The sequence below is a fragment of the Moschus berezovskii genome, chromosome 4, assembly GCF_049115385.1.
Source record: "Moschus berezovskii isolate FMDL1 chromosome 4, NW_MosBer_1.0, whole genome shotgun sequence".
Taxonomy (NCBI): Eukaryota; Metazoa; Chordata; class Mammalia; order Artiodactyla; family Moschidae; genus Moschus; species Moschus berezovskii.
In genome coordinates this window covers 75,415,530-75,431,355 of record NC_142463.1, presented here as the reverse complement: position 1 = coordinate 75,431,355, position 15,826 = coordinate 75,415,530, and the positions used below count along the sequence as shown (strand labels likewise).

Genomic DNA, 15,826 nt, shown 5'->3' with positions numbered 1-15,826 from the left:
CCCAATACAATATTTTGGGAGTCCCTCCTTTTTATTATTTCTTCACTTTTATTTTTTAGACATTTTACTCTTTGTTTTGAAAAATTTCCAACATATACGCAAGCACAGAGACTAGAATAATGAGCCCCATGTATCGATCACAACTGTTCAACAATTACTAACTCAAGGCCAATCTTCTTTCATCTACTCATCAATTTTATTTTTAAAGTAAATGCAGAAATAAGGATCTAATTTTAACATAGAAACTCCTTATGTCTAATAATTACTATTCATACTAAGTAATCTTTAGCACCTTTTAGGATCTACCACTTTAGTCTATGGTATTACTAACTTCTCCATGTTAAATACCACAGATCCCATTATACTTCATAGGTTGTTTCCATTTAACATTCAATGGATATCTTAAAATGCTGCCAATGTAAAGATACATTCCTAATTCCTAGGTATGTACTCACAATCATTTTGTTTCTGCATATTCTGAGATATGCAGGTTCCCAAATTTATAGTTCTAAGTAATTTATCATTTTTCTTTGTTGCTAACTCAAGAAAAACTATTAATTCATGAATCTCGTATAAAACATCAGCACATTCTATGTATCAGTCTACACACAACAGTATGGGTATACAAACACTTCATTTCTACAGAAAATGGTTTCTTCTAAAATACATCTCTACCATGCCAATACACAATTAAACAAGCATAAAACTTCACCAAAATATTCAAAGGTGATGGAAATTTTGTTCAAAGAAACTTTAAGTCTTTGTAATGGAGATACCTTGGTAGTACAATATTACTTAAATCATCAAGCCTTATCATGGAAAAATAATTAAAGAATTAAAAGAGTAAATAAAATTAATTTAAAATAGTAATTAAGAATTAACGTCTAGGCCAAAGCCCCTTTTCAAGTGTGAAAAACCTGACTTTTTTAAGCCAGAATGCCAGATTTTAATAAACATTACACTTTAGTAAAAACGAGACTATTAATTTTCTCATGAAATTCTGTGACTTAAAGCAGATACAATTTACCTCCTTCTAGTAAAGTAGCAATGGAAAGCTTAGCAAAAAATGGAATGTAAGCTGTGATATCCCCAATGTTGTTGCTACTGCCCAAATACTACTTCACAGTCTCCATATTTCTCCATCTATTCTTACCATGCTGGCTCACTTGCTACTAAGCCAGGTGATCTATCATCTTGCCAAATGATCTTCCTTCATTCTAGGCAGTCCAGAGCACGGTGCAAAATACTTGCAGAGATGAGGGCAGTCACTGTCCTTACTGCCACTAGCGTGTACTTCTCCTTCACTATTCCTTCTCCCAGGCTGGTAACTTAGAAAAACTATTTCAGTCATCTTTTGCAGTTCTAAGTCACTAGAATAGACTTGCAGTTTTTACTGGACCTTTAAAAGCCTCTGAAGATAGATCCCACAATTTCTTTCACTATATTCTTCTCTAAAAAATTCTGTCAACCAGGTAGACCTCAATGTCTGCTACATAAAAACAAAAACCTACGAAGTATTTCATGATGCACTATTTATACTGTAATAATAAACTCTGGAAAGGAATTCTGTATTGTACTGTTCATAGTAATATTAACTTCTAGCCATGAGAGAAAACAATACATTTACTATCTTCCCTTTGTAAAAAAATATAGAGAGCATGTTGTACACATTGCTTCTAATGGATTACTTTTAGCTGTAAAAATAATTTTAATGGTTAACATTTTTAAGGTAGCAAATATGCTGTAAAAAACACTATCTATGCATACTGATGATAGGGGATAAAAACACCTGTTTTACTTCTAGGACTGCTACTGTTGTAAGAATCAAGTAACAACAAAGAGCTTCATATACTGCCAGATGCTAAAGAAAAGGAAGGAGTCACAGGGATCCTTTCTACGTGAAATGATCTTCATTAGCTGGGCCACCCAGCATTTTGAGTGATTCAGCCATTTAATAAATTTCCTGTAATAGTTCTGACACATTACTAGCCATTCCACCACTGAAACTGACGGCCACACTGCCATGTATCTATCTGATAGAGACTCAAAGTCCATGGGGATGAAATGATTTTAAGTTATACATCTATCCCTCTATCCCTTCAGGTCACATTCTTCTGAGGCACACAGACATTCCTTGTCCATCACAACAGAAGAAAGAATTAAACTGTTTTTGATAATTTCTCTTAAACCGCTTGCCAATTTTATCTGTAATTTTTAATAAGCTTATTTTAGAACAGTTTTAGATTTGCAGAAAAACTAAACATTCTCCAAAGTGCCTATAACCTGGGCACCCCTTTCCCCCCATTATTAACATCTTGCAGTAGTATGATACACTTGCTACAATTCATCAGCCAGTATTAATATGTTATTATTAAAGTCCATAAAGTATTCAGACTTGCTTAATTTACAAACTAATGTCCCCTTTTCCTGGCTTCCCAGGTGGTGCAGTGGTAAAGAATCTGCCTGCCAAAGTAGGAGACACAGGTTCAATCTCTGGGTTGGGAAGATCCCCTGGAGAAGGAAATGGCAATCCACTCCAGCATTCTTGCCTGGAGAATTCAATGGACAGAGGAGCCCGGTGGGCTACAGTCCATGGGGTTGCAAAAAGTCAGACATGACTGAGCACAGAATGCATTCATGTCTTTTATTTCAGGATGCTATTACTAAATTTAGTCATGTCTCCTTAAGGCTCCTCTTGACTATGGCAGTTTTATCTATGCTTTTTAAAGATGCATAATTTGTTTTATCCTTTCATTTCCTATTCTAAAACTTTCATCCAATGTCAATTATACCATTATCTTTTGATCTTATACTTTTTTCCCCTGTTCAAGACATCTATCTGTTGATTGTTTTTCTCACATATGACTCAACAGAGGATTCGGTGGTGGGACTTTTGAGGTTTATCCTAATTCATGTAGTATAGGGTCCTGGGATGGGAGGGCAATTTTTACAATGTATTTCCTGATTTGAAAATAAAAATTTTACCTTTGACAAGAATAACTTCTATTCTTTCCTGAAACAATCCATTCCTCCTCTCCCACCAACTTTCCCTTCAATTTCTATTTTACCCTCTAGAACCCATTTTTCTGTCATTAACAATTTCACTTTTATTCAATGTGTTCCTTAGAGAAAATGTTTAACTAAAAGCTTCTCTTATAACCCTCTCAAGTAATTTTTATCTCCCTAAACTCTTCCCCAAAAGAAAATAAAGGATGCATTATCCATTCTACTATCCCACCATCCAATGTTAACTTTCCAACTGCTGCTCTACTATCACCAATCAGAATGCCTCCAAGGTTAATACCACGTAAACATCTCTCATCAAAACAGTCACTGGGACATTGTCTCTCATGACATAGACTTTCACACCTTATTTCCTTCTTCTCACTCAGCTCTTGTCATCCTGCAATCTGTCCAACATGCTGGTCTCACGATTCCTTAACAACTTCTACCTTGATTTTACTATATCGATCTATTTTATCAACTTCTTTTGCTACATCTTTGACTTTCTTCTTTCGCCATTCATTGCTAACATTTAAACCCTCTTTTCTGACTTCATTCTTCCATCTTCTTGATTCTACTTCTATACCAACCACTTAAGCCATTTATAGACTACATGATAAATCCACTTCCCTTTCTATTCTCCCTTGATAAGACTTTACTATGTAGCTGGAGCATTTTGGCTTACTCACTGCTAATCTGTTAATGCTCTACTAAATCTTATATTGTGGACATGCCTTCATCTGAGTTTGTAAAATATTAAAGTGAAAACACACACACACTCAAAAAGCAACTGAGTCCACATTTTGTTATTCAACATTAGCTGATTTAATAGTCTGTTTTCAAGAATTCCCTAAAAATCCACTAGACTCCTGTACCCAACCCTCATTCTTATGTTCAGCAAATATCCTAGAAGACTGAGATGAGAATTCCTTCAAAATGTTCAACCAACTTCAAAAGTTCTCCCTTCTTTATAAAAATAAAAATGGTGAGAAGAAAGAATACAGACTGTGAAAAACTGACAACTTCAGCTCTGGCTCCAAATCTGCTCCTAAATTTCTATGTGAGCTTGACAAAAGTTCCTTTTAGTTCTCACAATGGTTCTAAAAATGTTCTATATATTTTGCCCCAACACTTCCACTATTCTCAATCCAATCCACTACGATCAATTCTAGGATTTAGTCTAGCCTTCAAAACAAATACTAGCTAATATGAAATTAGCACTCATTATATGTCAGGCATTGTGAAAAGTTCTCTGTATGCATTAACACATTTAATCCTCACAACACTAGTCTTAGAACATGGGGATTACTGTCATATCCATGACAAATGCGAAATCGAGACAGCAAAGCTGAGCCAGATTTTGAATGGAGGATGTCTGGATTTTGAGCCTACACTCACAATGATTATGCATTTTCCTTACTTTTCAACTCCCATCCCATTTCTCCTTCCTTCCAAGAATGCATTACTTCAAAGAGGAGTACATATTTTATCATATTTACATTCCTTATTCATTATAATTTGATTTATACCCATAATAAGAATAAACTTTATGGTCACTACTAAACTGAAAAAGCACTTCTAATTTTAATCTTATTTTATCCCTTGATTTCTTGCTTCTTTACTTTTCCCACAACATAAATGTACACTGCTTAAAGTTTCAAGACTTTAGCCCTCCTGCTCTTTTACACTTGGGAATCTTAAAGTTTTTTTTTTTTTTCCTTTCAGTTTTACTGATAGTTAATGGACATACAGCACTGTATAAATTTAAGGTTTGCTGCTGCTGCTGCTAAGTCACTTCAGTCGTGTCCAACTCTGTGTGACCCCATAGACGGCAGCCCACCAGGCTCCCCCGTCCCTGGGATTCTTCAGGCAAGAACACTAGAGTGGGTTGCCATTTCCTTCTCCAATGTGTGAAAGTGAAAAGTGAAAGTGAAGTCGCTCAGTCGTGTCTGACTAGTAGCGACCCCATGGACTGCAGCCTACCAGGCTCCTCCATCCATGGGATTTTCTAGGCAAGAGTACTGGAGTGGCTTGCTATTGCCTTCTCCGAAATTTAAGGTTTACAGACAGCATAATGATTTGAATCATACACCATGAGATGATCACCACAGTTAAGTATAGTGAAAATCCATCATCTCACAGATAACAAGAAACAGGAAAAAAAATTTTTCTCCTGTAATGAAAACTCTAAGGATTTACTCTTTCATATATAACATACAGCAGTATAAATTATATTTATCATGTAATACTTTATAATCCTAATATTTATCCTAAAACCGAAGTTTGTATTTTTTTGTCCACCTTTATCCAATTTCTCCCCATCCTCAAGCCCTCTGTCTGATCCAATCTCTTTAAACCAAAGTTTTAAGTATCAATCCTCCTGCCTTTCAAATTCTCAACCCCAAAGAACTCTTGCCTAAGTCCTAGGGCTGAATTTCCTACTGTCTAGGTCAACTTCTCAAGTTTAACTCCTTGTGAGTCATCACATCATAAATTCCAAGTCTTACTACTTTTATGTTTAATTTTCCTCATGTTTCTTTCTTTCCACTCTCACTTCTATCCCTAGTACAGATTCACAATTTTATCTTACTTAGACTAAGTCTCCAGTATACTCCTTAGGACAGCATCCATTCTAAGATCCTGTCCCAAGCTTAATTCTTTTTCTCCTCACTGCCTTTCATATTTTCCTAACTACCCCTATGCCTCATTCACAACTGAATACTTGTCACTTCCTAAATATGCAAGATATATCCTTCATCAGATCTGCTCATGCAATGTTTTCAAAATCCTTTGTTTTGGATTTCCCTGGTGGTCCAGTGGTTAAGAATCTGCCTGCCAATGCAGGGGACATGGGTTCAATCTCTGGTCCGGGAAGATCCCACATGCTGCAGAGCAACTAAGTCTGTGAACCCCAACTATTGAGCCTGAATTCTAGAGCCCATGCTCCCCAACAAGAGAAGCCACCACAAGGAGAAATCGCACACTACGATGAAGAGCAGCCCTCGCTTGCTGCAACTGGAGAAAGCCCTCACACAACAATGAAGACTCGGCATAGCTAAAAAAAAAAAGTAAAGATAAATAAATCCTGTCTTTTTATCCCAATCAAATGGCTTTTGGCCTACAATGCCCTTCAACTTTCTCCTTTGGATGATAAAGTGCCCATTTGATTATGCTCTAATACTATAATAACTATTACGTATTTCAGTTTGCCTCATAATAGATATTCAGAGGCTTGCTACCAAATTATAAGCACAGAAATTGTGTAATTTTTCTAAGACCCTATAGTACCCAGCTCAGTGCTAAAAGAATCCAAAAATGCAATAAATGAGTAAAGCAGGATAACAGTGAGTTGAGGCAGAATCCTTCTAGGAATGTGAAAAGCTCAGTGCAATTACTTAAGAAGGGTAAGAAAAATTCACAAGGGGGCAAAAAAGGAAAGGAAGGCTCGGAGATAAAATACCATTTTAAAATTAAGATTAACAGGAAAAAGAAATATTGACAAATGAAAAAAGAAATATGAAACTAGAAAGAACTCACACAAAAAAATCTAAATGAAATTTCCTATATGTATCTATTGCTTTCTTGGTGCATCTTTAGAGACTCAAAACCTTCTGCATAATATTTACCTCCTTCAATAAGAGGGGCATTTCATACTTGGTCACAAATACATAATTTTTCTTCTACTAATTGCAGAGACAGCAGTAATATACTTTAGAAGGCTTTTCTTTTAGTTGTACCACATATACATAATTGTCAACTCTTAGAAGCAAAATTTTTTTAAGATTAAATTTATCATCTAATTTAGAATTATCTTCTACATCCAAAGGCGGAAGTTGATTACCACTGAACTCAGGCTGTTTAGCTTTAAAAATACGACGCCAGAATAAATAGAAAAAATGTTTTCAAATATGTGACAGGCTATCATGGATAAGGAAAAGGTAAACCCGGGATTAATAAAAGAAATTCCTTAAAGCTACAGCTGAGAACAATATAATCAATGACCGTAACAAAATCAGTTAAGCAAAGACTATATTATCACCCATTAGGAACTTGGGAATGAAAATTTGTACCCAAGACAGTTAAAAAGCGGCCTATGAATTAACATTTTAGTCCTACAGTTACAAGTTTATTCCATTTGAGAATGCTGCTGCGTAAGTAAATGCAAACTGATGCATTAATGTTTTTCTCCTAATGTTTACGGCCCATCGTATCTTCAAAGTATGTTATTACCATTTCATTTGCTCAGAAGACAAAAATAAAAACAATTTCCAGATTTAAAACATTAATTCAAATATTATTTAAAATATACTAAAAGAACTAAACTCTTTAAAGGTCACTGCTTCAAGTTAATTTGTGATTCACAAGTGAAAATTTTATCCAAATTTAAAAATGAACAATTCAACTTCAGCTCTTGCAACTTCCTTTCTAGAAGAGAGATTTTAAAAACTGAAAAAAAAAAATATATATATATATTTTTAAAATTCAGCCATAGAAAAATAGAGGATAGTTTAATAATCCAAAGAACTCAACGTTTTCTAAAAATGCACACATGGAAAAGTAGGCAAGTTCAACTAGTTTCTAAACTCTTAGATGTTAAAATAGAAATAAAATGAGAAAAATCAAAGTTATTGGACAGGTATTTTCATGAACTTTGGACGAAAAAATTCTGGTTTATGTTGAAAATGATAAAATAGTGGATTTTAAAATTATGTAGTTTTTAAAAACTTTTGAGACTCAGTGATAATACTTTAAAATGGGTATGGTTCAGTACTTCCAGGAAATATTTCTAGGATGTTTTCATATTTGTGAGTAATTATTTTGGTCTCTTGGAGCTTTCAAACGTGACTGCAGTAGATGAATTATTTGGTGTGATTTTCTGGCCATAACTGTCTTTGCTATAATTAGTCTTAAAATGGAATATTACAGATTAGGATTTTGCTAAGTTTAAGATTTTGGTATGTAAGTTTTAATGTATATTTTGTGAAAAAATAAAAATATAAATTCAGTTTACTATCATATAATATACACATGTATATGAATGACCATATATATATATATTGATTTACATATATCATATATATATGAATATCATATATATATAAATACACAGGCACACAGCCCTATTCTGGATCCAGTTATAGAGTAGGTATATGAGTAATACTCATATTTAGTTTTGTAATCATGAAATAACCAGGTTAAACACTGAATGGAGTTGGCAACAAAAGATCTGTCATAGCAACAGAAAATATGTTTAAAAAAAGAAGGAAATTAAAACTACAGGCTTACCAGTTTACTATATGCATGACATTATTCTACATGAACTCCATGGCGGAGGGGAAGGCAGGCTAAAAGGTTTAGCTAATCTTTGGCGCATTTCATTTTAATGTTTATTAGGAGGACAGATTGCTGGCTGGCTCAGGTCGTCACTAATGATGGGAATTTGAGCAAACTGCTAATCAATTTGTATTCCAGTCTCTAAATCTGTAAAATGGGGGCAATAAGGATAAATTCATTTAGGAATGGTGAGGATTAACTCACAAGAGGGTTAAGAATGATGCATTCGCATATACTCAATAAATGATAGGCTATTATCAATATCCATATGCATCAACCTTTTGGTTCCTGGGATTGGGACAATTCCATTTTAAAGCACAGTATTTTAAATGTTTTTGCCATAAAATATATGAAATGAAGAACTGTAAGTAACAAAGGTGGAATATAAATAATTACTTTTAAACTACTTTTTAAACAGATATTCCTGTGGTAGGAACTATCCCAAAAAGGATCTCCCTAAGGCACTTTGACAGTGGAGCCAAAGAAAAGTATTAAAATACTGGGTCAACAGGTATGAAGAATGTTTTTAAGAGAACACTACTAACTGTGCTAAAAGGCTAAAATAAAGCATCTAAAATATTGCATACTTTCTCTATAGCAGTAATGCTCAACTCCCACTACATAGTAAAACCATCTTGGAATCTTAATTACAAACGCATGGAATCCCACTCGCAGTGATTTTCAGTCTAGGGTAAGGCCTGGTGACTTTGATGTGCAGGAAAACTCTGAGAAGCACACATCTATAAGGATTACAGATTTACCTAGATAGTTGTTACATCTATTCTCAATCATCAATTATTTTAACATCAAAATATCTTACACGAAGTTTGCTTTTCTTTTAAAACTATATGATGAGAATGGCTGCTACACAGAAGGCTCTAAAGTATTCTTGGAACGTATTAACTGCATTAATTTTTAAAATGTAGATAGCATGATCATGAAAAATTACTTTTAGCAATTTTCTAAAAGTGATCCACCCCTTAATAAATTAACTACACTTCTTAAACATGATAAAATGATCATTATAATGACCTCTCAATTTATAATCTCAAGGATTTTTGATCACCTTGTTCTGTGATGTAGAATATGAATAACTAATAGTCTGCCAGGTTTGTGATTATGTATTTAAACATCAGATTTCTAACTAATTACAAAGCACTCATCTCCATTCTTAAATTGCATTTTTGAAGACACAGTGATTCCTAACTCTGAAAGAAAGCAGCAGATGAGCCATGTATAAATGCTAGCTTTTAAAACTTACTCTGTAAAATAAACCAATTAAAATTTATAATATTGATTCCAAAATGACTAAACTTGACGAGTCAACTGCTTAGATACAAAAACCATACAAAATAAAGTAAATCCCCCTAAATATTTAGCAGAAAAGAATTATCACCTAGTTATCTGTTTCCCTGGTGGCTCAGACGGTAAAGCATCTGCATACAATGTGGGAGACCAGGGTTCAATCCCTGGGTCGGGAAGATTCCCCTGGAGAAGGAAATTGCAAGCCACTCCTGAACTTTAGCCTGGAAAATCCCATGGACAGAGGAGCCTGGTAGGCTACAGTCCATGGTCATAAAGAGCTGGATACAACTGAGTGACTTCACTCACTTTCTTTTCTTTCTGTGTTCTTACAGTATTTTTGAAATACAGGGACACCTATAAATTATTTCACTTTGAACAAGTACTGCTTAAGAAAGACTCAAGCTGAAATTGGATCCCATCAATATTAGTTTGTTGTAATCTGAAGTCACCTGAGTGATTAGATATCAATGGAAGCAAATAAACAGAGAAAAAAATTTAGTCACCATTCCAGAAGGTATGACCTTACTAAAGCAATACTGCATGTCACTACAAACAGTGTCTGATGACTACTTTAAAAAGTAAAATAGTAAGTGATTCTTCATAAAGATTATACTATCCACCAAAGGTGAGTGAAGGGGGTGGAGGTGCAAAAAAAGTTACCTTAATGTCCTATAAATGGAAATGTTTGGATTATGATGAATTATTTTAAAACATTTTTTCCTATGACTGGCCAATCTACAGTAACAGTATAAAGTTGAATGCTTAGCTCATAAAATATGAGCAAAATGTCCTTAACATATATTTAACGTGTGTTGTATATTCCAAATGAAAGAATCCACACAACCTATTCAGATTTGTAAATATATCATGAGCATTTAGAAATTATAAACTAGTTCATAAAATGATAAAAATTAAAATAATCTGACATCCTTATCATATGTTAATACCCTAGCAAATAAAAGTATTAATACTCAATGCTGGAACAGGAAAAAGTAGAATAGCTAGCTTCATATACCATGTATGCTAAATTAATTATCACCATTCTGAAAAGAAATTTGAAATAAGAATCACAAGGCTTTAACATTTCTTTGACACAATGATTCTACTTCTAGAATCTAGTCTACGTAAATAAGGGACAAAAACGTTACATTGGTGGTCACAATGCCATTTATACTAATGAAAAGTATGAAGGGAAAGTAAACGTCCAACATAACATCCAAAAGTATTATATATCCATTAGCAGGCTATCTTGCTATTATAATTACTGTTTAAAAAAAAAAAACTCAATAAAATGACAAACAGAAAACTGAAAATAGTGTGATTTTTATTTTTTACAAATATATATTTACATAGAAAATAAGAAAAAATATATCAAAATATAGGTACTTATCTCTTATGAATTATAAATAAATTCCTTTATTTGATTTTTAAAATTTATAACTCACCTTTCAAAAACTATTTGAGGATATTTAAAATTTTTAAAATCCCAGTTAAAATCATTAAAATATGTAAACAATGAAGTCATTTAGTAAAGGAAGATGAATTCACATATTTTCACCCCAAAATATTTTTCTATGTTGACACTATATGGTAGTTTAAATGTGCAAATAGTATTATGCTTAAAAATATATATATATCATTATTACAAAATACTTTATTGCTAAAAAATGCTATCATCTGACAGTGCTGGGCTGCCACAAACCTTCAATCTGTAAAAGAACACAGTATCTGTGAAGCACACTGAAACAAGGTATGCCAGAATATTATATTGAAATCTTCAAGACAGAGCAACAAGAAGACACCAAACTTATTTACTAAAAACTGAGCAACTTTACTCACATTCTTTTAATGCAAAAATGTAGAAAACTTGAGAAATGATAAAAGCACTGAGTAAGACAAAAGTTAGTTTTGCCAGGGCTATATCATCTTTTATGAGAATGATTTCTTATTACTTTAAAAAAGAATTCCACCAAGGCCATTAGAAGAAAAATGATGATAAAGTTTATAGACAAATCCATGACTCCTCTCAGAATACAAAAATCATACACAAATTCATCAACTACCCTCTCAGTGGGCTAATACACATAGCTCTTAGGGTCCAAGGAAGTGATTATGGGTCTAAGGAAGTCTTACGTTTGAAACTAGCTGATATTTCTCAGTCTTTTACCATTGTTTCTTTAATGAGTAGAACGTAAAATTTTAAACTTCTTAGAAATGACTATATAAAATCTTGATATTATCTTCTACTTTGGTTATTTTAAAAATTAAATAATGTATCTGCCAAGTACCCTGCAGAAACCCTAGGATCTAGAAGCTATTCAATAAATGTTTATTTCTGTCTTTTCTATAAGTTCCATCAGTAAAAAATTAAGAATTCATAGTAACAATTACAAGCAAACGTCATGTATCACTCATTATTATCTCATTCTTGACTTTAAAAAAATGATACGCCATAAAATAGTTACCATTATTTACTTACAAGCCAAGTTGAGGAAATAAAGCTTTAAACTAAGCCCACATAGTGATGGAGATTCTCTCAGGAAAGAATGTTATCAATCTGAAGAATTCATTATGATAAATTTATCATGATAAACTGCTATAACTTCTGCAAGTTGTATTAGACAATCAGAGTAAGGGGTCAGTTTTGTCTAAAATTATCAGAATTAATTTCAAATATCAAATGCTTCTTTTGTGTATTAGTGTCTCTCTGTTCACAGATGATGTATCACTTATATAACATATTCATAAATGGATAACACATGTTACATATCCACACTAAATAAGTATTTCCAAAAATTATTTCAATGCTTTTTCTTTTTAAATTGATGAACATAAGCTCAACTTATGTTCATCAAACTCCAGGAGACAGTGGAGGACAGAGGAGTCTGGCATGCTAAAGTCCATGGGGACACAAACCGTTGGATAATACTTAGCAACTGAATAATAGCAATAAGCTAAACTGTAAGAACAAGTTTGCGATTCATCAATCTTGGGTTCGATATGTCCAGAAACATTCATTTAATGATAATCTTACAAACTTCAGAAACCAAGAACTTCCTGAATACATCAAAAGGAAACTAAAATTTCATCTGAAGTTATAAATCATTCATTTTACTTACAAAATAACATTTTCTGTTATTTTTTCTTCATCTTGACTCTGTCAACTATTGCAAATATTTGTGTGTTTTTATTAGGCGGGTCAAATCCATTGCAGAATGAGGTGAAATATAATAACTAAGACAAAATTCAAATAAATACCAAAATAAAGTTTATATAAAATTCTTCCTAGTTAAAATTGTGTTTTAAGACTACAATATGCTTTGAAAAATCCATACACCTACTCCCATTATATGCTGCCTCTGTTAACTTTCTGTTTTTTTTGTGCAGGGCTAAATTGAAACTGGAAAAGGAAATGGCAACCCACTCCAGTGTTCTTGCCTGGAGAATCTCAGGGACGGGGGAACCTGGTGGGCTTCCGTCTATGGGGTCACACAGAGTTGGACACGACTGAAGTGACTTAGCAGCAGCAGCAGCAGCAAACTGAAACAATCAGACTGGTTTACCAATCTATCGGAAACAATTAAGACTGAATATGCACAATGGCCTCTAGATAGTATGACTTTAAAGTGTAAATGTTTTATTAAGAACTCAACAGTATTTTTTCATTAGAGCTTTTCCTCTTCTATTTTGGGAGAGAAGATGAGATAGGTGAAAGGAATGCTGACACAACTTTAATTATACTTAACAATTTAGGTTTTTCTTCCAACAGTATTCATATACATTCTTACCTGAGGGGGGAAAAACATCTAACAATTTTTTAAATTTCAAAATGGGAGAGTCATTATACTTACTGGAGTTTAACTGGCACTTGCCCATTTGGCTGAAGTGGTACAGACAATAAAAATCATACCTAAGAGAGATGTCTCCTTGGCAAATGCTGCAGCTATAGCTGGGTCCAATGCAGGTTGTCCATCCCCAGATGGAAGATCAGGTCGAGTATAATCCCTACTTTTATCATTGTTGTATTTTACATTCAAATTCACAAGTTTGGAAAAATCAATCCTTAGGGTACAGCAAGCATTATAAATATTCTGACCATCTAGGGCCTGTAAAAGTGAATAAAGTATATCAGAATTTTAAGAGATAAAAATTAGAAAAAGTATGACTCTGACAAAAAACTCAACAATGAAAAGCTGCACATAATAAAAGTTGCAGAAAAGGGATCAAATTCCATACTCTTTTCTTTGCTACACTAACTGTATGTATATTGTTTTCCACAAATACTACTATCTTTAAATAGAAAGTGCTACTTAAATATAAAATATACCAGTTAAATATGTGCTAATACACTTTTAAATTCAAAAACCTGCAAATATTTTAATTAAAAAAACAAAGGTCACAAATACAGTCCATCCTGCCAAAGTAGTACTATAATATCAATAGTTGGCACAATAGTTGAAAGGTAATTTTATTACACACATTTTTTTGCTGGATGGTAACACTTATGCTCTAGAGTTGAAAGACTACACTCAATTAGGTCACCTTGAACAAGTTATTTAATCTTTTCTAATCTCAAAATCTGGAAGACAGATGACAATGGCTGCCATGATTCCTTGCAGGATTATTGTAAGGATTAGATAAAAGACCACATATGTGCAAGTGTATCATGAATTATACAGCATATAAAAAAGCATATAAAAAATATGCTGCTGTTATGTTTTTTTTCTGTTCCTATATAATCGCCATTTATACTCCAGCTAGACAGAAGCCTGGAACAAACTAGAAAACAGGGGAATATATTGTTGATTTTTTATTAGAAGAATAAACATTTTCTGTATAAAGTAACAGTTCAGAAATGAAGGACATGTTTAGCTCTAATTCACTTCAAAAATAAAACGACAATTCTTCTGGTAACAATACATGAACAGATCAAGCCTGATACCTATGTAGACCAAGATCTACTAGGTGTATAAATATAGAACTATATTAATAGTAGACAAACATATTTTTCAAACGATGTTTGAAAGAGAATTTTTATATTACTTCAGTATGACTATTTTAATGGCTATATTATTGGAGAAGGAACGTAACTGAAACAGACTTAAATACAATCAAGAGTGTTCTGTTATGGAAAAAGGAAACCTCAATAGTTGCTTATGTATATAAAGCTTATAGTTAAAATATTATATTTAAAATATTCCCACTCTGTGAAAAGAGGAAAACCCTTTCCTTTAACATACAAAATTAAGATTTAAGTGAATATACTTACCAAGCTAAAAGCTAACTTAAAACCTCAATTCAGTCCAAGTTTACCCATTTCAATATTCACATAAAGGGACTGCATACACATCAGGATTTGAATTCTATTTGAATTAGGGAAAGCACCTATCACCACATGAGAATGGGAAGTATCAACTCTCTCAGGCAGAGTAATAAGTATTAATTCAATACTTCATAAGTAATTAATTCTTATTCAATACTTAATAAGTAATTAATTCAATACTCTGCTGTAAAAGCAAACAAAGCACTGAAAATAGGTCTTCATTTACTCATTCCTATAGGGGAAATGGCAAGCCATGTAATAGAATCTATGTCTCTACCTTATATATGAATGTCAAAATTCTCTCTTAGGTGACTATTTCAATAATATACAAAAAATCTGATATACTGTTAAGAAAAGACCTGGTTTTGGATCATAGTACCTCGATTAATGCAAGTAATGTACTGATACAAAATGACTAACTTCAAAACAAGTGGAGTTTCTTTGGGGCCAAGTTCTATCAAAGAGGTTGACTGCCAAATATCTAAAATGAATATGCTAACTGCCTGAAAGCTGTCTAGAAACCTTTAAGCAAAAAAAAAAAAAAAAAACACCTTTATGTAGGTATTATACACAGGTATACCTAAGACACACATAAGGTATACACACAAGGCATATTCAAAATAGTACCTAAGATACAAGAGCTAGAGAAATCAGGAAACAATATGTATATTATCAACAGGGGAGAGGAAAAAAGAGCTGAAGATACATAACAGAAATCCAGGCATTTTCAACAGCTGGCTGAGGTAAAATGACTACAAGTGAAGTAAGAAGAAAAATCAAACTATATATGCAAGCTCACTTTAAGCTCATTGTTATTTGCCAATTTCCAGGAAATAACAGTAGCACACAAGTCAGTCAGTG

At 33.1% G+C, this 15,826-nt stretch overlaps 1 protein-coding gene across 4 annotated transcripts in view; it reads right to left on the bottom strand.

Moving 5' to 3' along the window:
- The window catches only part of PTBP2 (polypyrimidine tract binding protein 2), an 87,839-nt gene that overhangs the window by 10,592 nt on the left and 61,421 nt on the right, over nucleotides 1–15,826 (bottom strand). For all 4 annotated transcript variants that reach the window (XM_055401482.2, XM_055401478.2, XM_055401479.2 and 1 more), the window contains exon 8: nucleotides 13,553–13,748. In XM_055401482.2, the coding sequence (XP_055257457.1) occupies nucleotides 13,553–13,748 (196 nt within the window). The remainder of the gene's footprint in view (nucleotides 1–13,552; nucleotides 13,749–15,826) is intronic.